The following is a 27,146-nucleotide window of genomic DNA, read 5'->3' as shown; positions in this document are numbered from 1 at the left end:
AAATGGATCCAAATGGCAGGTCCCTCTAGAAATGCCTTCACTTTCTCACTTCTAACCCAATTTGACATTTAATTTAACCATTATCGGTCTCATCTCCCAGAATCGCACACTGCTTGTCCCTATTTGGCATAATAAAGGTTTCAATTATCCAAATGCAAAAGTATGGTAATTTGTTTCACTCACAGGACACTAATTAAAAAAGGTGGCGATAGAAGAATTTTATATATAAAATCTTCTGAAAACTAAGGCTACAATACTAAGCACACTCAATCAGATTCAAGTACCATTGTGTTCAGTGGGTGTAGTACTGACATGTTTAGGATCACACTGCAAAGGTATAAACTTCAGAAAATAGTTCTAAAAGCACTAATTGATGTGACAAACTTCTGTTTTTTTTAAATCATCTTCATCTGAGTAAGTGGGGTTTAGTCCACAAAAATGGACACCACAGTTAATAGTCTTCAAGATGCCACAAGGCTCCTTCCTCGATAGTTAAGATTAGCTTTTTAAAAACAAAACTCCTGGTTTATAGCTTGAGTTTAACTTGGATTATCACCTTCTGTATCACACATTCTTCATTCATTTTGCAACAGCAAAATATCCTCCACTGATTTAAAAGCCAAGAGGGCAAGTGGTCTTTGAGGTAAACCTATGTCTGATTTTTTTGTTTTGTTTTAATCTGCAATGTTATCAACACTTAAAAGTTAATATCTGCTAGAGATGAACATCTATTGTCTCCTCAGTGATTAACACTGTGCTGATTATTCTACGCATGTGTAGTTAGAAGTTCCACTGTATTCAGTGGGGCTTACTCCCAAACCAATGTAGGGTTGCAGCTTTAACTATAGAGACGCTGGAGCAGCAGCTGAACCCTAAATAATTTAAAGCTCTCTTTTAAATAAGGCATTCCAACAAGCCTCCCCCCCCCAAAAAAAGGACTGTGGTTTTCAGGGAGCACAAACAAAAACTCCAGGGATTGTCTCTGGAAAGTATAGAGCTGCCATACGTCCAGATTTTCCCAAACTCTCAAAGGCGGAATTGGCATGGGGGGGGGGGGGATTTCTGAAAGGCAGCACTTTGTCCTGGATCTTAGGGAAGTCAATTGAAAAATTGTGTTTTTTGCAAACTTTTTGAAATATGGCAAGCCTAGGAAAGAAGGAAACCTGGATCACATGGTAGTGCTTGTAACTGAATCAAATGCTAGTTAAACAGCATCAATGCTGAGGAAAATAAGTATTGTCTGGAGGGAACAAGAAATTTCAGCAATAATTGAATCATAGAGTTGGAAAGAACCAAAACAATAGCCTCTCATTTGAAATTATCTAAGTGGAGGGGGGTCACCCAAGGGTCTGTTTTGGAACTTGCATTCTTAAACATGTTTATAAATGATATGAAGTTTGGGGTGAGCAGTAAGAGGTCAAGTTTCCTGATGACACCATTATTCAGGGTCTAAAAAAAATTGCAAGGAGCTCCAAAAGAATATCTCCAAATGGGATAAAACAGAATTAAAATGACAAATGAGGTTCAATGTAGGCAATTATAAAGTGGTGTACAAGGGGGTAAAAAACATCCCAACCACATATACAGAAGTGGTAGTGACTGATCAGGAAAGAAATATTGGGATCATGATAGATAGCTTGATAAAAATTTGAGCTAATGTGTTACAGAGGAGAAGGAGGTGGAGGAGGAGGAGGAGGAGGAGGAGGAGAGGGAGAAGAAGAAAGGCAAATTCCATGTTAGAATTTTAAGCATTTAAAAATAAAATTGTCACTGTTATAATGCCTAACACAACAAATTTATAGAGCAGTCACACTTGGAATGATATTGCAGTTGCTGTGAATCACAGGGGGTGAGAGTACTGTGGCGCTTGGCATCTGGGGAACACAAGCAGTGTGATTGTACCAATATCCTGCTTGCAGGCTTCCCATAAGCATCTGGTTGGCCACTGCAAAACTGGATTGATCTTTGATCCAGTAGGGCTCTTATTCTGTTCTTGTCTAGTACAACCCCCTGCTGATGCAGGAACTCCTGAAAGGTGGCCATCTAGCCTCTAATTAAAAATCCCTTACACAGGGAAGGTTACTTCCTTCCAAGGCCATCTAATTCAGGAGCAACGTACATAACCATTAGCCAACCAGTTCACTATAAACACAAAGAAGACCCTAGTGGCATTTTAAGAACTAAGGTTGTGATCTTATTAGGACTTACTTAGGATTACATCCCATTAACTGCTGCAGGACCTCACTTAAATGTGTATAGGGAAAAGCTGTAACACCTTTATTGTGGTATAAAATTTTGTGGACTAGAGTCCACTTCATCAAATGCATGAAGCAGGAGTCTCATTTGAGAGATATACATAGATATAGCAATTAAGATAGATAGAGAGATAGATAGATAGAAAAATGTAAAGGACTGTTACAGACTGTACCTTTGCATTTCTCAGTATTTTAGCTCTGCTGCTTACATTTCCTCCCTCTATATATGTGTGTGTGTGTCCCCCATCTGCCTGCCCATCCATTCATACCCATATACCCATATGCACCTCACAAGGCTATAGAGCAAGTGTGACAAACTTTTAGCCCTCCAGGCATTCCTGAGAGGACAAAAAATTCTGGTATATAGGAAACTTGGTATATAGGGAAATAAATTGTGACATCAAGCTATGAACAGTTTGACTCTATTAAACAGGATTTCAATACACTATGGATTAATAAAAAGGAACTGAGGTGTATTATGAGGTTTAAAACTACCATGTAGGATACAGAGATCCAGATTTTGAACCACTGAGAACAAGGAAAAAGGAAATATGTTGCTTATTAAACTAATTCACACATCCAGTCTAAATATCTTCATAATGGACACACATTCCTCTAAGCAAATGACCTATTTATGTTCTTTTAATGTACCTAGGAGAAAACAAACATCATTTTCCTTTAGGTATTTTGCCTGTATGTGAATTGTGAATATGATGCATTAGTTGCTATGACTATTCCATGGCCTTGCAGTATGCCATAAATCATAGAATTGTAGAGATGGAAGTGACCCTAAGTATCATCTAGTCCAATCCCCTGAAATGCAGAAATCTCAAAACATGGTTCCCCATCCAATTTGGAACCAAACCGGACCCTGCTTAGCTTTGCAACTGTGCTAGCTGCACTGCTAAGGGGAGCAAATATGGGTGGGGCAGGCTTCACAGAAGCAATCAGAAACTCACCTTTTAATCTGTTTTAAGCTATACAACCTGGAGTCCCTCTCAGAATTCCTGCTCTTGTTTCCAAATGACATCCCAGCCTATGCCTGGTAATGTCACATCAACCACAGAAGCATGGAGCCAACCTACGAGTGGAGAGGGTTGGGAATCAATTCCAGGTTTTTACTGGGTGTAGTAATATGTCATAAACATTTTGATTTTCTATCTAAATAGGTATGGATTAATAAGATGCTCCTTAAAGGATTGCTCCATGTTTCAGTGTGATTCTGTGATAGATTATCAGGTGGAATCAGCTTGATGTTGAGTGTCAGATTATTATTATTATTATTATTATTATTATTATTATTATTATTATTATTATTATCAGACTGAGTCTCTATGGGTCTATTGGGTATTCTGCCATGATTAATGTTATTCCTTTGTGATATTATGGTGTGTTTTTTACAGTATTGTTATGAATCAGAGTTCTGAATTAAGGTTGGAATGTTAGAACCGGGAAATAGTCAGACTAATGTGTGATTAAGAGGGGAAACAAGTGTGTAGTAAGAGTTGTTGTGGACCCACAGATAAGCTTCTGTTATTAGCATATGTGAAAGCTAATTAAATCAGGCATACATCTTAAGACATGACCCCTCCTTAATCCTAGGAAATTAACATGAGTCAGGCACTAATTGAGTGAGGCAAGCTTCCTTGAGATGATAGCCTGGTAGGGAGCATGGGATAAACAATTGGGAAGTTCAGAGCATCCAAGGGGCTAAGTGTGGAAAGCACAAATTGAATAGGCTTCTTCGCTTCTTTAGGGGATAAAAGTTGAGAGTTTAGAGTGACAGGGAGGAGTTAAGAAACAGTTACTTAGCAGTGGGCTGGAGAGTCAAAAAAGCAGGATGCTGGTGCCTGTTTTGAATCCAATGTTGTGGCTGTGGGAGAGGTCAGAATCTCTTGGAATGTAATGCTGGGGATCCCTCCACTGGATTCAGGTAATATATATGTGCAAATAAACCATATATCATAAAGGCACCACAGACTCTGCTGTGCCTAACTGTCCAAAAGAGAACACAGACTCTGGTTAGCATGCCTGGTACCCCTGGAATTTCATACCGCGTGGAGATTGGAGTGGCATGTAACTTTATGGAAGGATGGAAGTTGTCATGATAACAACAGCTAAAAATGGGAATTAGCATGATGCACAAATGGAAGTGTTTTTGTCTTAACACCAAGATAGGGTTGTATCCTGCCATTCTGCTCATGCAACAAACTTCCTCTTGTACAATGGAACTTTGCCTACTCCCCTGAAGCTCCCAAGCACCCTCAGCACCTGATACAATGAATGAAAGAGGAAGGGGAAGTTCTGTTGCAGTATTAGATACTGTAAAACCCAGAAATATCATTTCTCAAGAAATAAAACAGATCCCAGGTGTCCCTAGACTTTTTTTCTGGGCTGCTGTGTAACTGACAGCACAATCCTGTTCATGTTTTCCTGGAAGTAAGTGTCACCGAGTTCAAGGAGACATACTTCTAGGTACGTGTACCATAATTTTGAGATTTTGGTATATATATTAAATCTTATTTTTTCCAGTACTTAATGTGGACTTTTAACTAGGCATCCATTCTGAATTTTAGGAATAGAGCAGGTTTAAATACAAAAAATATTGATTTCATTTTTTTGTACAGTTATGAGACCAGCAGCAAAATGTCACAGTGATAGTTTTCGAAGGAAAATTGTGAAACATGCCATTATGTCCAAGATATTTATTTCTCCTCTGTTTCATTGGCCATGGCAAAACAGACCCTCCATTTGGGTGGCAATAGTGCTGATAGGATGAGTGAAACTATCTGGAGTAGATATGCTTACCATGGAGATCCTGGCACAGGAGTGGATGCCACAGGCTTGTTGCCATTTGAAGAATTGTCATCGTCTGGGAGCAGTTTTAAAGGGTGATTCTTCACATGGAAAAATAGAGAGATCAACAAAAGGCATGTTTGTTAAGTATAATTGGTTTAATTGACACAGAAATGGAAAATGCCTCTGCATTAATGAAGGTTTAACATTCAATCTTTAGAGTTGATAATTAACAAATTGTTGTTTTCTGCTAGCAAACGTTTGAGTGTTGTAACCTTAGTTCAGTTGACAAAGGTACTGAGTTGCAAATGGCCAATTTGGATGGTGTTGCCTTTAGTCTTTTGTCTCAAAACACTGTGGAATGAAGATGTAAATAAAGCTCCCAATGAAAACTGCTCCGGGTGAAATACAGAGAGAGAGCGCTTTGCTTATAGGTCTGTTTTGATTTTTTCATATTTTGTAAGATGCTGAACTGATTACGCTTGGTCAAGCATATGTCTTTGATTATTTTCTTCTGTTTTGAAGAGTTCTTCAAGTAAAACTTTGAATAATATTTTTATGGGTCTTGACAATGTTTATTTCCAAAAAGAGTCATTTATTATGCATCCACTCACTTCATGCTTCACAATATTAATATCTGCAATAATCATTATACTACGTGCTTCACTTCAACTTGCAGTCACTATTGAAATTAAGCATATGCTATTTTGCACTCATACAAACCATACATCAACCTATAAGGAACTTAGCAGGGAGCAATAAACAATATAAAAGAACTAGAAAGAGATGAATAGAAAGGTAATTGTAGTCCTGTACTTAATCTTGATAATAACATACTTATGTACAAAATACAAAAAAAAAGTGTGTATAGATAAAACGATTGTCGGGATTGTTACAGAAAAGAACCACTCTACATCAGATGTTATGACTCAATCCTATTGTGCCTTTCAATTAAATTATTATTTTACCATTCATTTATTTGCAACCATCACAACTAGTTCCATTTCCATTTCAGGTGGGGTGGGGGTGGGATGTTATTGTTATTTATTGTTTATAAGCCACTTTGGGAGTCATTTGAATTAAAAGTGGCATAGAAAAATAATAAATCCAATCACATTATGCTAGGTTTTAGGTGAGAAAAAGGATTTGAACCTAGGTCCATCGAATTCCAGAAACTTTATTCACTGTGCCACACATTAATTTATAAATTGCTCTGTGATGCTTCTTCAATGTCACCATATTATTACTTTCCTAAGGGGCAATCCTGTGCAACATAATACAATAAATAAACTGGAACGTACGTGGTATAAAAAATTACAGGGTTTCAGCAGAACATTTTAGAAATGAAGCAGTACGACCACCCTGAAATGTTAGCAGACATAAACAGTAGTGAAAGTGGAATCATATATAACTGCCCCAATATGAGCACAAATAATCATTAATGCCCAATAAAAAGGACATCTGAGTGCCCCCCCTTAACCTTTCATAGGATTTGACTTTTTCACATGCTAAGCACCTCACGCGGTTGTACAAAATGCATGACAGCATTTATCTATCCAGTTCCACTGTCACAACTTTTATGAAGGTTCATTTATGCTAGTGGCTTAAAGAATCAGTGAGTGAATAGAAGGAGAAGGCAGGTCCATAAAGGGCTACAACTTGACAGTGCTTTTTCTTTAAGCACTGTAGGACACTTAGAGAGTGCTCTTCAAAATTACTTCATGGATTCTTGTAGCATTTAAGAGTGCCTCTGCAGGCCAGTGGAGAGGGGGACACAGAGCAATGTTGATGTGAAACATGTACTTCCATAAATCCACAAGGACTCTGCAAGGCCTATGGAGAGGCAAAACCTAGAAAATGAGGGGAAATGTATTGATCAAGTACCTCTGTTCAACCTTCTGTTAAAACAAAAACAGTGAAGGCTGAAATATGTGGAGAGGCTGAGGAAATTCCAGCAGGGATCCTCCTTAGTTTGAGAAAATGGCAGAGCCAGTATCTTTCCCCTGGAAACAAGAGGAAGTTTCAGGCAACAAATACAGGTTTACTGACTTATGGAAGCGTAGCAGATTCTGATGACAGACCTTGTGTGCATATTCAGGACTGCATTTTGTGAGAAAAATACAGTTAGAAATGTAATTTTTGAGGGGAAAGACTTCCCCTGAAATCCATTCAAAAGTGTCATATAGTGCAGAATGCAGTATCTGGAGTTCTGACTGAGATTACTTGCCCAGGTCATATAATGCCCAGTCTTAAAAGAACTCAGTTGGCTGACTATTCATGTTCAAGCTGAATTTAAGGTGCCAGCACCTTAAACCCCTCAGTTTTGGGGGGGATCTAAGCCCTTCCTCCCATATCAACCTGACCACACAGTAAGGGCAATGACTTTCTCCAAATACCAACTGGATCAGGAGTGAGGTTTGTTACAATAAGAGGGCTTTTAAGCTCCATCTATCAATTGCCCTCCTCAAGGAGGTATGCCTGACACCAACTTTGCTATCTTTTAGAGACTATTTTTTTTAAAGTCACCCAGGCATTTAAAATATTTGAATTATTAGACCTGAAGAACTGAAAACTCTCTAACCCTTAATTGTGTTCTTACCTGCTGGTTGTTTTGTTCATATTAATTGTTTTGAGATTTAATTTATAAACCACAAATAAAAAATTAAATTGTGTGTGTGTGTGTGTGTGTGTGTGTGTGTGTGTCTGGTAGCTATTCATGAGCAGAACAGTTTTGGCTTCAGTAAATATTCAGTCACCAATGTGCAGTTTTAAATGGTATAATCTCATGAATTTTGAAGCATGTGATCTATCTGAATCTTTTCCCTGGTTCCCATGTGCAGTGAGGGGGAAAAGTATTTGATCCCCTTGCTCAAGACAGCACATGTACAGACCCATCTGCAGTTTGCCAAATCACATCTGAATGACTAAGAGGAGAACTGGGTGAAAGTTTTGTGGTCAGATGAAACCAACATCAAGCTCTTTGGCATCAACTCAACTCACCATGTTTGGAGGAGGAGGAATGCTGCCTACGACCCCAAGAACACCATCCCCACCGTCAAACATGGAGGGGGACATATTATGCTTTGGGGGTGTTTTTCTGCTAAGGGGACAGGACACCTTCACCACATCAAATGGACGATGGACGGGACCATGTATCGTCAAATCTTGGGTGAGCACCTCCTTCCCTCAGCCAGGGCATTGAAAATGGGCTGAGGATGGGTATTCCAGCATGACAATGATCCAAAACACACCGCCAAGGCAACAAAGGAGTGGCTCAAGAAGAAGCACATTAAGGTCCTGGAATGGCCCAGCCAGTCTCCAGACCTTAATCCCATTGAACATCTGTGGAGGGAGCTGAAGGTTCGAGTAGCTACACATCAGCCTCGAAATCTTACTGACTTGGAGAGGATTTGCAAAGAGGAGTGGGGCAAAATGTGTGCAAACCTGGTGGCCACCTACAAGAAATGTTTGACCTCAGTAATTGTCAGCAAGGGTTTTGCCACCAAGTACTGAGTCATCTTTTGCAAAGAGATCAAATACCTATTTCACAATTATAATGTACATCAATCTCTGCCTTTTGTCTTCTGGGTTTCTGGGGGATTTTCCTGTTGTTATTCTGTCTCTCACAGCTACAATAAACCAACCATTAAAATTATGGACCAGTCATTTCTTCATCATAGGGCAAATGGGCAAAATTAGTAGGGGATCAAATACTTTCCCCCCCTCACTTTATGACCAGGGCTTCTGAAATAGATAAATAGTACAATGCATTCTTGAAACTTACACAAAGGAATTTGGTACATTGAAAAGCAAAATCTATGGAACAAACCCTTGCTATCTGTTTGATTTCTGCAGATAAATATCTACCCCCAATATGAATAATATAATGAGAAACAAACCTTCTCATCTTCACTCTCTGTTGGCTTATTTTTCATTTCAGTATGTAGAATCAGGGTTGGCGGGCAGGAGGTCCTGTTTGATTCTTTGCCTTTATCCGAAACTGAAACACAAAAGTAATTGGATCCAATAAGTGACTATATCCCACTGAGCTGTCAACGACTTATATTTTCCCCATTATTTGGGGTTTTTACAGTTTAACTGAAAAAGCTTGTTAGGCAGACATACAAAAAAGTTGTCCCCCACCCACCAACCCACCCATGAGTAAATTATGTTGCACTTAGAAAATGTGCATCTCTGCAATACCCAACACTTTGTTGTCAAAATATGGTTTTCCTCATGGAGGTACAAAACCAGTCATAATAAAATGTGCCAGAGAACATTAGCCATTGCTTCTTGAAATTGCTGAAGTAGAACTATACGATCAAGAAAACTTTTTTCACTAGTTACTTCTGGCAATGGATTGGAACCTCATAACATTCACATAGCCCTTGAATAACGTGTCTCTAGCATGGTCCTTAGGTCAACAGGTGTTACATATTCCAGGACAAAGAAGGAAATCTGTGGCTCGTGTGTCCTACCTAAACTTCATGTATGATACAGTCATGGTGAGGTGTAAGAGCAGACCTTAGGCTCATGCACTCACCCATATTGCATGTAGAGTTGTCAATATTAAGCAGGCTCGCTTATTCAGATATTGCATAAATGATACCCAATATTTTTATTTTCTAACCATAGAATTTTCTTTCTGCAAGCACAGTGAGAAGGTGCATGATTTGAGCTTTGCTCCTCTGCTGTAGCATATAATGGTTTTCATACACATTAAGTTGAAACCATAACCAATTTGCCTTGTTGATTTCAATGGAACGAGTGCATGTGTGTGTACTACAGGTTTCATGCTTACAGAATAAAAATATTTATTTATTATTTGCTTTATTTTTATTTATTTAACAATATTATGTACCAATTAATTAAGCAGTCTACATAGTACAATATAAAAATATTCAAAATAAAATACCAATAAAAGACAGACAGCAGTTCTAAGACGAATATACAGAATAAAATTGCTTCCCTAAACAACAACAAAAAGGCTTTAGTAGATGCTGAAAACAAAAAAGTAGCAGGTGCCTGCCTTATTGGTATCTATTGTACAGAAATGGCTGGAATATTACACAAAATTTGGGGGTAAATAAGTAAGTAATAGAAAATAAAGGCATGAAAGAGACAGCTCTTACGCTCTGAGTTGAGTCCCAATTGAAACCATATATCTGACAACTCAACTTATCAAGTTATCTATAAAATAACTTGACTTTGGTGGTCTGCTTCAAAAGAAGCCAGCAAATTAAATCCCATCTCTCTTCCTCAGCAATGGCCTGCTGGCAGATGCTCCTTTCACAGAGAGAATGGCTGTGGGCATTGCTGCTAGTGCGATGCATCAGCTGTGCACACAACGTAGAAATCTCATTCACAATTTTGAAACTTCTGGTGCAAAGATAAAGAGATACCAGAGATGGGCTCTTAGGCTACTTAATCTTACTTTAACTCTGCAAATTGAGATTAGTGCTGGGACAAAACAGAACCACTGACAGGATGTTGGCAGGCACACTGTTTTACAGTGCTAAGGGCATTTCCCTTGGTAGTAGAAAACAACAGAGTTGCATTTCTTCTTAAACTTTCTAAAAATAAGTGAATCAGCCAGGGAATTAAGAGTCATCATCAGTTTTAAACATTTATCCCACCATATACATGTCTATATACATAAAACTGCAATGATTTGCAGCGCTGCATCAAAATCCTGGATTTGTATAAAGTCAGGGAGGGAGGGAGGCAGGGAGGGAGTAACATAATGGTATACATATTTTAAAATGGTGGTTTTAAACAGTGGCAGAGATTTGAATAAAGTAGGGGTGATGGGACACAGAGGAGATGGGGGAGAGCTGGTAATATGGAGTGGGGGGAGCTTGAAGGAACTGTGAGGATATTGTAGGACTTTAAGGAGCTGTGAGGATATGAAGGGCTGAAGCAGGGCCAGCCTGAGACATTTTGGCACCTGAGGTGAACCACAAAATGGTGCTTCACTCCCTGCCAGGGAAGAAAGGGTGTGTGAAGATCTACACCGGGAGCAAGGGAGAAATAAAGTTCTACATTGGCATTCATTGCCCCTGTGTATCCTGCTGCCTGAGTTGATCACCGCATCTTGCCTCATGTGTGAGCTGGCCCTGTTCATGTCTAAAAAGTGATACATTCCTATGTGAATGAAATGTGAAGTCTTTACTTCTGATTTCAAACCTCTGAGCATGGTCCAAATGAGCAGCAGAAGAAAAATCTCACAACCCATAAAGCTGGCAAATGAGGGCAGACACAATCAGTCATCCAAATATTTCCATTCATATTTTGACAAGAGACTAATCAGCCCTCAAAATTCATCACAGTGTAAATGCAGTGAGAATGAGGAAATCATGCTTTCACCAGCACTGACTTTTTTTATCTGACTCTGGAACACAAAGAGTAGTACTCGTCTCTTCCGCACCTTCCTATACAGTGGTACCTCAGGTTAAGTACTTAATTCGTTCCGGAGGTCCGTACTTAACCTGAAACTGTTCTTAACCTGAAGCACCACTTTAGCTAATGGGGCCTCCTGCTGTTGCCGCGCCGCCGAAGCACGATTTCTGTTCTCATCCTGAAGCAAAGTTCTTAACCTGAGGTAATATTTCTGGGTTAGCGGAGTCTGTAACCTGAAGCGTATGTAACCTGAAGCATATGTAACCCGAGGTACCACGGTAATAAGGATATAAAAGCAGTCTTGTGGATCTAAGGGGCCACATAATCTGTCATCTTGTTTCCAGCAGTGGCTAACCAGATACGTCTGGGAAACCTTCACACAAGACTATAAAGCAACAGCCTCTCTTACTGACTGATATGCAGAAAAGCCTGCTACCTTCAAACCTGGATACATAGCAGGATGAGGCTGAAGTCAGAAAGGGGCACCTAGGGAGCAATACTAATATCTGATCTGTCTGACTAAGGAGTGGGGTTGGATACAGAAGAGGGTGAGGGAAGCTCCATCACAGCAAAAAGCCGGCAGCATCAACAAAAGATGTGGCCTGTTCTGGAACCACCACCAATAGTGCTGCTATCAACAGTAGGTTTAAATTGGGTGTTCAGGTGGGGAAGCAGGAAAGTCATCTGAGGATCCACTGGATCCTAAGACAGCCCATTTGCTGGCAAGGGACTGAGTCTGTGCCCCCTTTGTTGCTTCAGCAGAAAAGAAGCACATATACCCAGGGATGCCCAGGATTTCCTGGGCTCAGTTCACTGTATATGCATCTTATGACAAGAACGGCTGTTTATGTACACATATTAACCTAGCCTAGCCTACCTGCTGGCTGGAAAAGCAAGATATAGACATATTGCACACATCGTTAAACTACGGAATGGACTCCCACGGGACAGAATAATGGCCACCAGCATGGATAGCTTTAAAAGAGGATTAGAAAAATTATTATTATAAATCATTAATTCAATTCCTACCCTGCTTTTTCTCTGAAAGCAGTCCAAGGCAGCAAAACAAACATTAAAACCATCTCCAAAACACTTCCAGACTGGGAAAGCTTGAAAAGGCACATTGAAAGAGGAAGGTAGGTGCCAAAAATTTAACAGAGGCACCACCTACCTAATGTTCAAAGGGAAGGGATTCCAAATTCACTGAGGATACAGCTATCAATGACTACTAGGTATGGTGGCTATCTCCGTTCTCACCGATGAAGGGAGTATTCCTCTGAATGGGAATCACAAGTGGAAAGAGTTGGTGTTGCATTCAGGTCCTGCTGTGGGGCTTCTCATAGGTATCTGGTTGGCCACTGTGAGAACAGGATGCTGGACTAGATGGGCCATGGACCTGATCTAAAAGGCTCTTCTTATATAATTTCTTTCACAGATCAGGTCAAGAGAGCCACAAAGCAGCATCTCTACTTTATTTGCAGTATTTCTGATAGTCACAGCAAAGTACTAGCTGATGAGAGGTAGTCAGAGAGATATTTTTGACTCTGCATGTGTGCATCTTTGTATTTGGGTTTGTGCTGGTATGGCTTTGGGGTCTGGCTCCACTCACTGATGGCATAGCCCTGCCAGTAATCTGGCCTTAGAATGAGAAAGGTACCCCCCTCCTACCCCTGATTTAGGTTATGATGTCAAATACTCGGTATTGTCAGCTTCACAACCATGGTTATGCGGACTGCAAATGAACCGTTCCTGGTTTGCTTATACACAGCAAGGTATGCATTTTCAGCTTGGTTAAAGCCTCTGATATCCATTCCTTTTCTTCTCTAAGACTGCAGGAGCAGCTAACAAATCGACACATTGTTTACAGACTGCAAGGCGATTGATGAAAATATTTTGAACACTATGTGCCTAATGTGCCTGCTGGAAAGAGACTATGCGAGAGGATAGGAAAGCTGGAGCCGCTTTCATTGGAAAGAAACACTCTTTTAACAGTCATTGATTCGGCAACGGCTACAGAGATGTGCAAATAAACCTGCATACCCAAGGCTTTTTACACACATAATTGGCTCTGGTGCTTTGCCTGTTCCAGCTGAGCTGAGCCTACTCAATTGCTCTCGGAGGGCTCAAACTGCAGAGCTCTATGACACGTCTCAGTATTCCTTGCTTTGTGCTCTTCCACAAATAATCTCCAGCTCGAAAGCTGTATATTGTGGTAATACAAGAGGCTAGAATATTGCAACGCTTGAGGATTTATAAAGTCCAGATTAATTGAATAGGAATAATACAACATACACAGAATAGAATTTTCACATATTTTGTTTTGTATTTATTCTTACATTTATATCCCACCTTTCCTTTGAGGAGCTCAAAGTGACATACACAGTTCTCCTCCCTCTCCATTTTATTCCCATAAGAATACATGAAGAACCTGCAGGATTAGGCCAAAAGGCCCATCTGGTGCAACACTCTGTTCTCACAGTGGCCAACCACATGGCCATGGGAAGCCAATAAACAGAACCTGAGCATAACAGCACTTTCCCCACCTGCTTTCCCCAGCAATTGCCTCCAACACTGGAGGCAGAATTAGCCATCATCACTAGTATCCTCCATGAATTTGTCTAAGCTTTTCTTAAAACCAGCCAAATTCTATTGCTTAACCATGTGCCGTGTGAAGGAGCACTTCCTTTTGCCTGTCACGAGTCTTCCAATGTTCAGCTTCATTGGAGGCCCCTAAGTTCTAGTACTGTGAGATAGGAAGAAAAGCTTTTCTTCACATCATGCACAATTTTATAAACCTCTACCATGTTCCCTCTTACTTGCTTCTTTCTCTAAACTAGAAAACCTTTCCTCAGAGGGGAGTTTCTCCATCCCCTTTTCTGAACCTTTCCCAGCTCTACAATATCTTTGCCGAGAGGAGAACTCTGGGCAGAGGTGTTCTATGCTAACAGGGTCCCACTCCTGTCATCAGCCATGCCGTAGCATTCTGCATTAACTGCAGTTTCTGGAAGCCCCACATCAAGTGCATTACAGTAGTCCAACCTTCAAGTCATCAGTGCCTGAACTACTATGGTCAAGCTCTCCAGGCCAAGGTGTGGCTGTAGCTGTCACATTTTAAGAAATTTGTTTTTATATTGGTTTAATCTTATTAGGGTTTAGTTGCTTTATAATGATTATCCTTTAAATATTTTTTGATTTTTTGTATTTTATCTATGTTGCTTTAATTTGTGTAAACCAACTTGAGTCCTCAATCTGAGTGAGATGATGATGATAAGAGCAGCAGCAGCAGCAACAGCAACAACAACAAATGAATCTGTGTCATCCAAGAATACTTTCAGGTACTCCACCACAACTCTCTCCATCACCTTCTCCAAGAATATCATCTTCTCGGACCACCAAGGAAGTGCAATGATGTTACTGACTGTAAATGAAGTAACTATGAAGTGAGAAGAGTGTTTCTTGGACCAGCCACATAGCAGATCATGCTTAGAGAGGGGGAAAGATTATGCAGTCCATTGCACTGTGGATTGTCTGCTTTAAATTGCCACTTTGCAAAACTTTTGTAAGTTTAAAGGGGTGGCATGACCCCCCCCTTCAGCAAAGCATTTGAAGATTAGTCACATGAGAGAAAGGGAGGGATTGCTCTGCAACTGCCTCCCTTAAACTTGCAAAGTGTTCACAAATACCAGTATACAGTTTAAGGAAGAAGTAGTCATTTTCTCATCCTTTTGCAGTGCTGCTAAAGAATCAGCAAAAAGAGAAAAACTTTTCCAGTTCAGTCCCTGTCATCAATTTTTAAAAACCAAAACCAAAAGAAATATGTGTCTCTACCATAACTGTGCTGTGATGTCAAGCTCAGCAAGAGAAACACAGAGCGTCAAGCCCTAACACTATCTGAAGAAGTATTGATTTGCATGATCAAACAACAAGATTCAACCCAAAGACATTTGTGGAGATGTACAATGGCTTCTATGTGTGCACTGGGGCTCTCAGATGTCACTTCTTTTTTAAAATGTATTTTTATTAGAGATTTTCTTTGTTTACAAAAGTATGTGCAATGTCTCTTTTTCCCCCAAGTAACATTTTTTTACAGATCACTTTCATTTGTTGAGACATTAGGAAGAAAAGGGGGAAAGAGGGGGGTGGGGAAGGTGGGGGGTGATGTTTCTATTTTACTTAATATATGTGGGGTTTTGTGTCAGCGTCACTTGTGCAGGTTCTCTGCTATTCACTTGTGTTCCTTTGGGGTGAGAGAGGTTGGGGCTGGCCTAGGGTGTGGTTGTTCATTTGTGATTGGCTGTGGTGAGCTTTGTTTTCATGTGTGAGTGGGGTGGGTGGGTGTTTTGGATCAGGTTAGCCATATTGATTTGTATGCTGTTGGTGGATTTTGTCATTGTCTTGTTGGGCTGTGTATGTGAGCCAGAATGGGGAGCCAGAATGGGGTGAATGCATCTTCTTCTATTTGTCCCCATGTCAGTTTCTTTTTATTGGTTAATTTTTCTAGTAAGACTGTTTCCCATACTATTTGGTACCATTGGTCCATGCTTACTCCTGACAGGTCTCTCCAATGTCTGGTTATGATGTTTCTGGCTGCTGAAAGTATGTGGGTTATGAGGTCTTTGTGGTGTAAATGGGCATTATTTCACTTCTAACTCTACTTCTTACTACTGTGTCAACATCTGATGTCAAAGGGGAAGCTTGCCAAATATAAGTGCAGGCAAATTTGTCTATGTCTAGTCAGTGCCAAGCATGAACCTACAATTCTGTTCCATTTCATTAATCTGTTGGTTTCTTTAAAAAAATAATAATCTGAAAATGTATTTTAATGTGTATCTTCTGTTTAATGCTTATTTTAAATGTGTATTCTCTTTCTCTCCTCCTCAGAAAAAGAGCATATTGTTTGCATGCAGAAGATCTGAAGTTCAATGCTTGGAATCTCCAGGTAGAGCTTGGAAAAACTCCTGCCTGAAAACCTGGAGGCATTTGGACTAATAGTCTAACATAGTGAAAGGCTGTTTGCTGTGCTCTGCACAGCAAATGTTTAAAAAGTTCCAAGAACTGCATCACAACACTGGATAAATTTGAAATCCAGTGGGTAGCTACATTCCAATTTGCACATTCATCCAAGAGGTGTGAATCAGGTCATCTTGTACAGAAATTTACGAAGACTGAATTCCTCAAGCATCTCTGGCCAAATGGCCTAAGTTGCTCTGTTTGAAGTGGACTTCTAAAGCTCTGTTACATAAGCAGAAACTGCCTGCAAGCAGCTAAATCCATACTATTTTGTTATATATGAAGACTTTGACATTTAAAAAAGACTTCTATTTAACTGGGTAACAGTATTCAGACTCTGCCTCTTAGCTGGGTTCTTGCCATGTGGAGGATTCAGTGATGTCTTCCCACCTATCAAGCTATTCTCAACCATTGTCTGGTTTTGAAACTGAAAAAAGGTGTATTTTATATTATGTCATAATCTTATGCTGAAAATGAAAAGAAATTCAGTTGTTATCTTATTGAAAAATGATCGTCTAACTACAGTGTAGCAGAAACAAAGGGAGGCTGAAATCTAACAATGCAGCTATGCTACTAGACAGGAAAATAGGTTGTTGGTGGTTTTTTTTTTTTTTAAGCCATTGCTTGCAACAGGGAAGGAAGCTTTCCCCTAGAAGAATATTTACACCTACCGGAAGAAGAAAACATTGCAAAAAAAGTGCACTCATTTTGTCTGGCAAATTTATTTACTCTGATTCTGACAGATTCTCTGTTCTCAGACAAGCCATTTTGAACTTGTTTCTAGCGCAGTAGATGTTCCACACCATGATGAGCATGGTGCCATCCCATGTTTTCAACACAATGACTTGTTCTTCAGCAATGAGTGGCAGAATTGCAGGTTTGGTTTACTGTCAGTGGTACAGTAGGAAAAGCTAAATGCTCCCCACAGACCTTTGCACACTTGCATGGACTGAGGTGAGCAATTTTACAATCATTTACCACTTTAGCTTCCACTGTGCAGATATGGCTTGTAGCTCATTATATTCATAGCTGGTCTGTCCAGCTGGAGTGAAGGTGGACCTGGGTTTTTAAAGGACAGGCAGCAATTTACTAGCATAATAGATCAACAAATATAATCTTTTTCAAGAACCCATGCCTTTCAAACATGTGCTGTGATGTTTAGGGATTTTATACCACAAAACATGGCCAATCGTAGGCAGTGCTGCCCTTCTAGAACTCAGTAGGGAAGAAGATGGGGTCAAAACTGGTATCAATTGGCCCTGCCTTCACCTATGGTTGGGCTCCCTGTCTTCCGCCCCAGCAGTTGCAATGAGCAACAGCTACTACTGTTAGAGCTGTTATCACTATAGCATCAAGTAGTGGCTTGTGAGTTCAGTTATTCAATGTATATGGCATTGGTAAAGCTTACAAAACAGTATTAAAAAGATACGGTAAATGAATAAATAAATGAATAAATCCTTTCTTCTGAGACAGCATAAACAATTAGCATTGAGAACCACACTAAACTGCAACAAGTCCAAGGCTGATTTAAAATGCAATTAAAATCCTGGCTGAATTAGAAAGGTCTTCACCTGGTTCTACAAAAGGATCCAGATGAGCATCTCTGGGAACAATATTCTATAGTCAGGTGCCAACATTTAAAAAGCCCTCTCCTTGCTTCATTTCACTTGGCAGGGCTATCCAGATATCAAACACTCCATCCAAACTTTCCTAATAGTTCCAACACAATGCTCTCCAGTGGAAAAAAATTCTCAAATTCAGCTGAGAGTAATTAAGAGCAATCACTTCTTTATCTGTTATCTATCTGCTTATACGAACATATATGTCTTAACATGGTACTGTTCCTTGTGCTGGACAGATGTGGATAATAACCACAAAACATTTTTTTTTATAATATTTGAATGCCACATTTGAAGGTAAAGGTTCCACATGAACAAAGCCATAAAAATAAAGCAGAAATGACTAAAACAGTAGCAAAAAACATTCAGTTTCAAACCAAACCAATGCTTCAGCAACAGTGAAAACTATAGCTCTGGGATGGAGAACGTTTTTCAGTTCAGGGGCCACATTCCCTTCAGGGCTATCTCCTGGAGGTGGGTATCACACGCCAGTGATGTGAGGGGCTACATGCAAAAGTGGACAGAGCAACAAATGTACAAATTTTCCTTTGTAGTGAAAGCTGGTACCTCTCTATCTTCCATCCAGACAGGCAAGAAGCGTTATCAGAGATCAGGGACACATTCCGGCCAGACCAATGGCCTGCAAAGAGTCTTAGAGCCAGATAAAGAGACCAAAAGGACAACATTTGGCTCCTGGGCCTGAGATTCCCCTTGCCTGCTTTTGTTACTTTTCAGCACCAGCTGAAATCTTTCCTCTTCCACCAGCTTTTGGGGATGTAGTCATCTAAAAGCACTGGTCAATAGCAAGTGGAGAAGGGAAATGGAGTGTCGTTTTTGTATAACACTGATTTTAAAATATTTTGATTTATTTCATGAGTGCTGTATCTTTTTGTTGTGAGATGCCCAGAGATCACTTGATGATGGGCAGGTAGATGGTACACAGTGGCTTCTCAAACTAACCTGTGTGATGGTTATTTGAATCCATTCCAGTCTGGTTCCCTGCATTTTGTTTGGACAGAAGCAGCTATTTCATCTGTGGCTCAGACTGAAATCTAAGCCAGACAAGAACTACCAGCCATGGAGGTGCTTCATGGCAGTTTGCCCAGTTTTGTGAATGTGCCAATTTATGCTCCAAGTTTCCAAGACTTTGCCAAGTTTGGTGTCATTACCAGACATAACCATAAATCTTAAGGAAGGTATATTAGGGAAGTTGGGCACTAAATAAAATCTTACAAGCAAATATACATTGTATTGAACAATGATGATTTCCAAACAGCTTGTTACAAAAGTGCTGGTTTGATTTAAGGGAACTATTGATCAAACTTCATGGCAGTATTTACAAGAAATGATTCCGACCAAAAGGCTTAATGCAGCCAAAGTATTCCATGCCATGATGAATAAAATATCGGTAATCCATCAACTGAAAGTCATCATAATGTGAATTAACAGAACGAGTAATAGAGTTGATAGCTTACTCTATCACACCAATGATCTTTATGAAGCTTTCGTATGCTGATGGTCATGTTTTTGCAATGTTTTCAAAAGAAACTCTTTTCAGTGAGGAAACAAACAAATGTACATTTTAGTTATTCATGAGGATAGATTTGTAGGACCCCAAAGCACATAACTTCTCAGGTGACAAACATAGCCAAATGTCTGAGAAATGAATAGCTAATGATTGAAACACTTCCTTCCTGTTGAAAAGTGAAGCACATCACTGCAAGCATTTCTGTTGATGCCTCTGTTAAAAAACAGTGTGATTAATGGCAGAATGCAGGGAGCAATCATGTGTGCAAGAGACAATGATATACAGATTACAAACAATAAATCAAAAGAGCCTACTTTTGAAGAGATGCCACATACAGAGAAACCAGGGATGCCCATATATCCATTAATGGATTTCTGCATGACAACACAATGCTATTGAAACTGCGCTTCATTTTTAGTCCTCGCTGTTCATCTTCATTCTGGCAAAACAGTGGAGACATTTCCTTTGCTAGCTCTGTTTAGGTATCATTTACAACATAAACATCTCCTCCAAAAATACACAGTTTGGATTAGTGTACACAATATGTACACAATGTGTGCATCATGTCACAATGTGTACACATAGTAATTCTCCACTGAGTTCAAATAATATTCTCCAAGCCATTATAATCCTCCTGGGACAAAATGGAGCACAATCCATTCCATAATATGCAGTTGATAGATTCCAGATCACAATAATCCACTACTGGAGAACAGCTGTGTCTTAGTAATGCAGCTGCCTATTGGTTTTAGAGGATCTTGGTCAATTGAACCTCAGTGGAACCACCTCCCACCACCCTAAGACCTCATGGATATTCACAGATGTTGGTAGCTGGCTGGTTAGATAACTGCATGTGATGGGTGAATCCTCCTCCTCCAACCACCTGTTCATGAGTTACTCACAGTTTGAAGCATGAGCAGTGTCCTGGCCCTGATGTCACATCCCTTGGTTAACACTGTCCTCCAACATCCATATGTTCAGCACAGTCATCCTATGTGGCTCACACATAGGATCTCATTTGCAATGTATGCAAGGCATGGAAGTCTGGAGCAGGATTAGCCTACAGATGCAATCTCAGAAGTGGGGCCAGGAGTTCAGCTTGATTCAAATTGTGAATGCCCTGCACAGGAACAGGGCTCAACAGGCTTGTTTATCTGCTCTCTGAGTCAAGAGGGAGAAAGAGGAGCTGGAATCCAAGTGGTGAGCCCAACAGAGGAAACTGCAGCAATTAATAGCTATTGCTAGCTATTGCAGCTATATTTTATACAGGAATGTCAGTGTTTTTCCAGGCTTAGCTAGCACTTGGGAGTCTGCCTGGACCACATGCCCTCTTCCTAGATCACACACCTTACTAGCCCTGCTCTGCATCCTTCTTGAGTGCTTTTGGCTATTTGGAACGTGTCCTTGAACTGTCTCCTTGCCTTTCGCTTGCCTAGATGGAATATGGAGAAGAGTGTGTCTCAGAGAGAGAGAGAGAAAGCGAGAGAGCACTTTAATTTTTGTGTTGCTGAAATGTAGCCTACTGCACAAAGGTAAGAACCACATCTGTTGCTGTGTCCACTTTTTTCTACTGGCAGAAGGAGGCCCAAAAGAAGATGCAGGCCTTGGGCTTAAAAATGTTCCTCACCCCTGATTCATAGCTACTACACTGAACAGCTACGGTGCTGGGAAACTGCTGTTTCAATGAGTGGGGCTCAAACAATCATTTTCTTGATTTACAGCAAGTCTGTACATCTTAAGATCCATCAAGTCTGATACAGTTCATCAGCCAGGTGATTGACAACCCCCTGTTTATGAAATTTGAGGCCAAACACACAGAAAACCAGGTTGCAATACTTGGCTGGTGAGCTGCATTAGCAGTTCCTGCTCCTTAATTCAGGATCTGCAGAGTTCTTTCCTGTTTTTTGATACAAATATTGCTTTATAAAGCACTTAAAAAATAAATCAGACCAATATGGAAGAAGACATTAAGATGGAAAACTGAACATGATAGGGGAAAACAAAAGGTAGGAATCTATGCGTTTTGGTTTCTCACGTTTTTGCAGTAGGCTGGAACTAAAAAATAAAATAAAAATCTCAAACATTTGCCAGCATTTTAGCGCACATTTTTCCAACATTATTATTATTATTTTTGCAATTTTGCCTAAAATACTTTTTTTGCCATTTCCCTCAATAAAAGGAGTCCTTATTTTCAGCAATATATGCATCTTTATGACATTTCCCCCTATGACATATATTTTTATGCCAATTTTTTGGTTGGAGAAATAAGTCACAACATTTGGAGAAGTGCAAATTTTGAAGGAGAGTTGAATTTCCATGTGTGTGTTGATTCAGGAAGAGTGAATTACAAAAGTTCAAACAAAATGTGAACTGAACCAAAGGTCTCCCCCACCCCTGGCAAAAAGAAGAAAGAATAGCTAAAGGCAGTTAGGAAAATGACACCAGAGTGGGGTGTGTGGGGTCTGTGTGGGAAGAAATAGAGGATATGACCTATTAGTGACAGATAAGGAAAAACAAGAGTGGGAGAAATGCTGACATTTGTCTGTTCCCAGAAAGATGCTCTGAAATCTGTCCAGATTACATCTCTGTTTCAATTGCTTCCTGATAACAATGTCACCTTTCAGACTTGAATAACTGATATCTGGATCCTGAAACTCAAATAATATATACTGTCTCCTAGGCATGATGACATCCATCTTGATAGATTTCTTGGTAGCATTCATTTAATGTAAATTTTAAGTTATATGTGGCCAAGAAATGCCTTGCTCTACATGGATCCAGGAAATTATTTAAAGATGTCCATCTCAGGCTCTGCGGAATGTACTGAAATCCAAAGTCATGCCCTCCAAGCACTGGCAGAGAAAATTATGCACATTTCTTTCACAAAAAGCAAACAACGGTTTAGGGACACTGCAATGGAAGGATGTCCAATAAAAGAAACACTTTTGTGAAGTCATCAAAATAAGCATCTCTTCAAAATATTCAAAATCACCTTTCGAATGTAGGTTCCTTAAATTTGTTCCATTTCATTGCTGCAAATAATACCACTCCTAAAAGATGAATGTTTTTAGCATTTCAAAATTCAGAACACATTGACAATGTTGTGGCATTAATTTCTCTAGTGAAATACACACTATTGTGACAGAGTGGCAGTCCAACTAACGGGTAATCTCCAGCAACTGGGAAAAGACTAAATACCCATCAAAACATATGCAAGGAGAAGACAGACACTGTATGTGTTAAATTGGTGCAGCTGGAGAGTATTGTAAGCAGTCAGCTGTCCACACATACACTTCTACTTTCTTGACATCCTTTGCAGACATAATGCAATGCCTGAAACGGTTGCCTCTCTTTAACAAGAGGAAGGGATGCAGGGTTCTGTCCTGGGCCTGTTGTTGTCCAACATGTTTATAATTGGCTTGGATGAAGGTATTGAAGCATCATCCAATTTGTGAATGACACCAAACTGGGGTGTGTCTCTGCGTGTGGCCAATACTGCTGCAGCTGTATTCCGTGTATGAACCAGCCGATGTATAATGAAACCCAGATGCTTGTAGCACCAATGAACACTGCAGCAATAAGAAATATGGCTAATTCCATACCAACAAATTCCAACAATAAACTTGTGGAACTGAAAACTACTGTTGAGGAGCCAAACAGGGTTGTCAAACGTCCAGAATTTCCCAGACATAGCCTGCATTTGGCCCTCATAAAAAGCATTCGGGTGGAAATCTCTGAAATGTCCGGAAAAATGTGGACGTATGGCAGCCCATGTTGGAAGTGCAAATTTCGTCGAATTCCTTTTAAAATAGCTCAACAACTTTTATGTCCCAATTTTCACTTTTTGAAATATGGCAACCCTACACTAACCACTTTTCCCCCCACAGGAACTTAATTAGTGTGAATGTCTCCACCCCCCTCCACGCCTTTATTCATTTAAATTACTTGTAAACCACTCATCATTGTTTACACAATCCCAGCTCAAGGAACAACATTGAATTGCAATGAAACAATATGTCACTTAAATACAACTCAGTATGAAATCAAACAATATACTAACAACAATGGCAGCACCAGAACACAAATCAAATTATATTCCCACCAACTAACCTGCAGACAAAAATAAAAGCTCAAACACTGACTCTTCCTACAAACATTCTAACCCAAAAGTCAGTCACATCAACCCGGGGAAACCCAGCCAGATGGGAAGGGTAACAACAGCAGCAGCAGCCAATTGAGGGGCACCAAAATTTAACCCCCATGGGTTGAGATAGATGCCTGAAGAGGGCTACTGAATTAAGGTACTCTATCGCACATGAAGACAGGAGTGCCTGGCATGCTTTGGTCCATGGGGTCATGAAGAGTCTGACACGACTAAACAACAACAAATCACACATGAGGTGACATTGAAAACCACTTACTATTTTTTAATGAAGTGGTATATAAATCTTGCCAAATAAATAAATAAAAATATGCTAATGCTCCAAAAGGCAATATCACCCTCTGATGCAATGGTCTGGAACAGAATATGTAAAAATGTATCTGATTTGTATATATTTTGGATCCCTTGTTGTGTGTAACCACGATAGATTCAGTACCATTTACAAATATTTCTGTTAAAAGGGCTTTTCAATTTATTACTGTGGCATTTATTGCTGTGGGAAAGTATCTGGTTGAAAAATATGCAAATATGCAACATATGCTGTAGCAGTATAACCAGGAGAGCGAAACAGAAACACACCTGTTAATGTCTGATCCACCAAATTGGTTGCCATGAATGTCACAGCTGGTGAAGAGATAGCCGCTACCCTGGTGACTTGAGTTGGCATCAGAGGAGTCATTCGGGTATCCATCCTAGAAGCAGCACCTGCATGCAAACCCATAATGAGCATTACTAATCTGGTTCCTTCCCCCCCATCTTTTCTTTTTCTATTTTTTTTTTTTAAACTTTGGGCATCATCAGATGCTGTTAGCAATTACTATTTCTTGGCAAATATTTTACAACACAATTATAATATTTACAGGAATACATTTCTTGAAAAATAAATAAACCCACTTCATTTTTACTCCCATCTTGCTATAAAAAATACATCCAATCTGAGGAGTCCTCACTGAATAGCATAAAAAGGAGCCAGTGGAAGGGATGCAGAAAAGTTTCAGAAATAGATGAGGGGGTTTAGAAAGGACATTCTCCAGTTTAGAACTCCCAAATCTAGCCCACCTTTGAATTTCAGCTTAGTAACAATAACAATAACAATTTATTATTTCTACCCCGCTTATCTGGCTGGGTTTCCTCAGCCACTCTGGGCGGCTTTCAACAGAACATTAAAAACAGAATAAAACTTCAAACATTAAAAACTTTCCTAAACAGGGCTGCCTTCAGATGTCTTCTAAAAGTCAGATAGTTGTTTATTTCCTTGACATCTGATGGGAGGGCATTCCACAAGGTGGGCACCACTACTGAGAAGGCCCTCTGCCTAGTTCCCTGTAACCTCACTTCTCGCAGTGAAGGAACCACCAGAAGGCCCTCAGAGCTGGACCTCAGCTGGACCTCAGCATCCAGGCTGGGGGTGGAGAAACTCCTTCAGGTATACTGGGCCAAGGCTGTTTAGCTAATAATGGTTTGGCACCAGCTATCTCATCTTTATCAGTTTTGCTCTTACCACTGCCATCACAGTCACTACCAATAGGGCCAAAAAACAGGACCAATCTTCATGTCCAATAATAGTCAATGCTGCTCAAGTTTTTAATACAGGGATTTCATGACTCAGCTTGGTTATAGATGTGTGCTTACTCCACCTTCAGCAGCTTTTTTTCCTTTGTGTTTGAAGGCATATTGAAAATGGCATATCCTCCAGAATAATCCACATGCCAGAATACAGAATCCTATCTGTGCAAATAAATCCACTTCTAACAATGTGGCAAAGAATGAAGATCCAGGATCCAGACTGGGAAGGCTTGATATTCAGTGGGTAGCATAGCAACAGGCAAGGAACTAGTTGAACCCACAAACCAATGTTGTCATTTAGTATATCCGTCCTCTTTCTTTATCTTTGCACACCCATGGGTGCACAAAACAGTCATTCATTCATTTAGAAGAATGATAAAATGCTCAATTAAAAGAAAAATTATTCAACCAATGTACAAATAAAATTGAAAATAAAACAAAGCTGAAATCCACATTCCACTAAAAACAAAAAAATACCTAGAACCATCATAATTCAATTCAAAACAAAGATAAATGTATAAAAACACAATTAAAGACCAAAAATCAATAAAATAGTCCTTAATCTTAGCTATCTATTGAAATTCGTTGTAGGGTTTCACGTATGTCGGCCTCTGTAAATCAACTGCTCTCAATGCAGACTTCTTGTTTCTAATCAATTAAAAAAGTAGTTGTGCAAACCACTGTGTATTATAGTGGCAGATTACCACAGCATCCTTTTATGGGTGAATGGCTGCATTAATTTCCATGGATGGCTGGGGTTCATTCATTCATTCATTCATTCATTCTGTTTGTATGCCACTTTTCCACACACAAAAATCATGTTGAAAGATGCATACAACAAAGAAACTGGGATGCATTTCAAACCAACACAACAACAACAAAAAATAATTCCTAGAAACATAGCAAATCAACAGTGCAGTAACCATTTCCTAATAACATAGCAAAACAAAAATTGAGTAACATATGTATAGTACTGAACTGTGGTTTTTATAACAACACACAGCATCCAGGAGCAAAAATAACAAGGCAGCTTCACAGTTTCACTTTAGTCCTCCCCTCCCATGATGTTGCTCGCATTCCATCTCCTGCAAGAGCTTTTTATCAGACTTCCAAGAGGAAAGGGTAGGGCAGCTGGAAACCCCCCTCCCATGTTGCTGCTCTAGGATAGTGTTCTAGCTGCATTGGTTAAAAAAAAACCTGCCCACATTCTCTGGCATTGGATTGCCCAGTTTTCCACCAACAGATACCCCACAAAGGGTGGTGGAGGGGAGAGCAGTGCCTTCTTCTTCCTGTCAGCAATTTCAGTGCTGTGGTGATGAGAGCAATAAGTTTCTGATTCCCTTTCCCTTCCCCCCAAATCTAGAAGCCAGTTTTAGGGTGGGGGAGAAAATGGTGCAGACCGTAATGAATTTCACGGGGCTTTTGATGGTTTCTAATAACATGCACCAATACACCACGGTCTTCTAAGGATCACTTCAAACATGTGTCCGTACCGGCAGCATGCAATTGGACTATTTTAGATGGTGAATCCAATCCAGCTATTATGGTTTGCTGTGAGGATTGCTACCTTGCTACGGATGGAGGGGAGAGGAAGGTTACTCCTATTTCCCAAGGAGATCCACATGAAGAAATAAAACAGGTGAAGCTTATCCTGCTACAGGGGGCAGGGGGGAGAATTTCATCTCAATTACTGAAGTGTCAGGAACAGCAACTGGGGATAGGGAGCTAGCAATCCCAGCTGGCACACAGAAACATTTTTTCCCCATCCTCCACTGGAAGTGAGCAACATCCAAATCAGTTCTGAATGAGGG

General features: G+C 40.0%; 1 protein-coding gene across 2 annotated transcripts in view; it reads right to left on the bottom strand.

Moving 5' to 3' along the window:
* The window catches only part of TCERG1L (transcription elongation regulator 1 like), a 168,867-nt gene that overhangs the window by 37,844 nt on the left and 103,877 nt on the right, over positions 1 to 27,146 (bottom strand). For both annotated transcript variants that reach the window (XM_079978432.1, XM_079978431.1), the window contains exons 5-7: positions 24,349 to 24,474; positions 8,951 to 9,051; positions 5,064 to 5,152 (exon numbers count right to left, since the gene is read on the bottom strand). In XM_079978432.1, the coding sequence (XP_079834558.1) occupies positions 5,064 to 5,152; positions 8,951 to 9,051; positions 24,349 to 24,474 (316 nt within the window). The remainder of the gene's footprint in view (positions 1 to 5,063; positions 5,153 to 8,950; positions 9,052 to 24,348; positions 24,475 to 27,146) is intronic.

Source organism: Podarcis cretensis, assembly GCF_951804945.1.
Source record: "Podarcis cretensis genome assembly, chromosome: 5".
NCBI classification, from domain to species: Eukaryota; Metazoa; Chordata; class Lepidosauria; order Squamata; family Lacertidae; genus Podarcis; species Podarcis cretensis.
The sequence above is the reverse complement of the archived record's forward strand: the minus strand, read 5'-3'. Positions and strand labels throughout refer to the sequence as shown.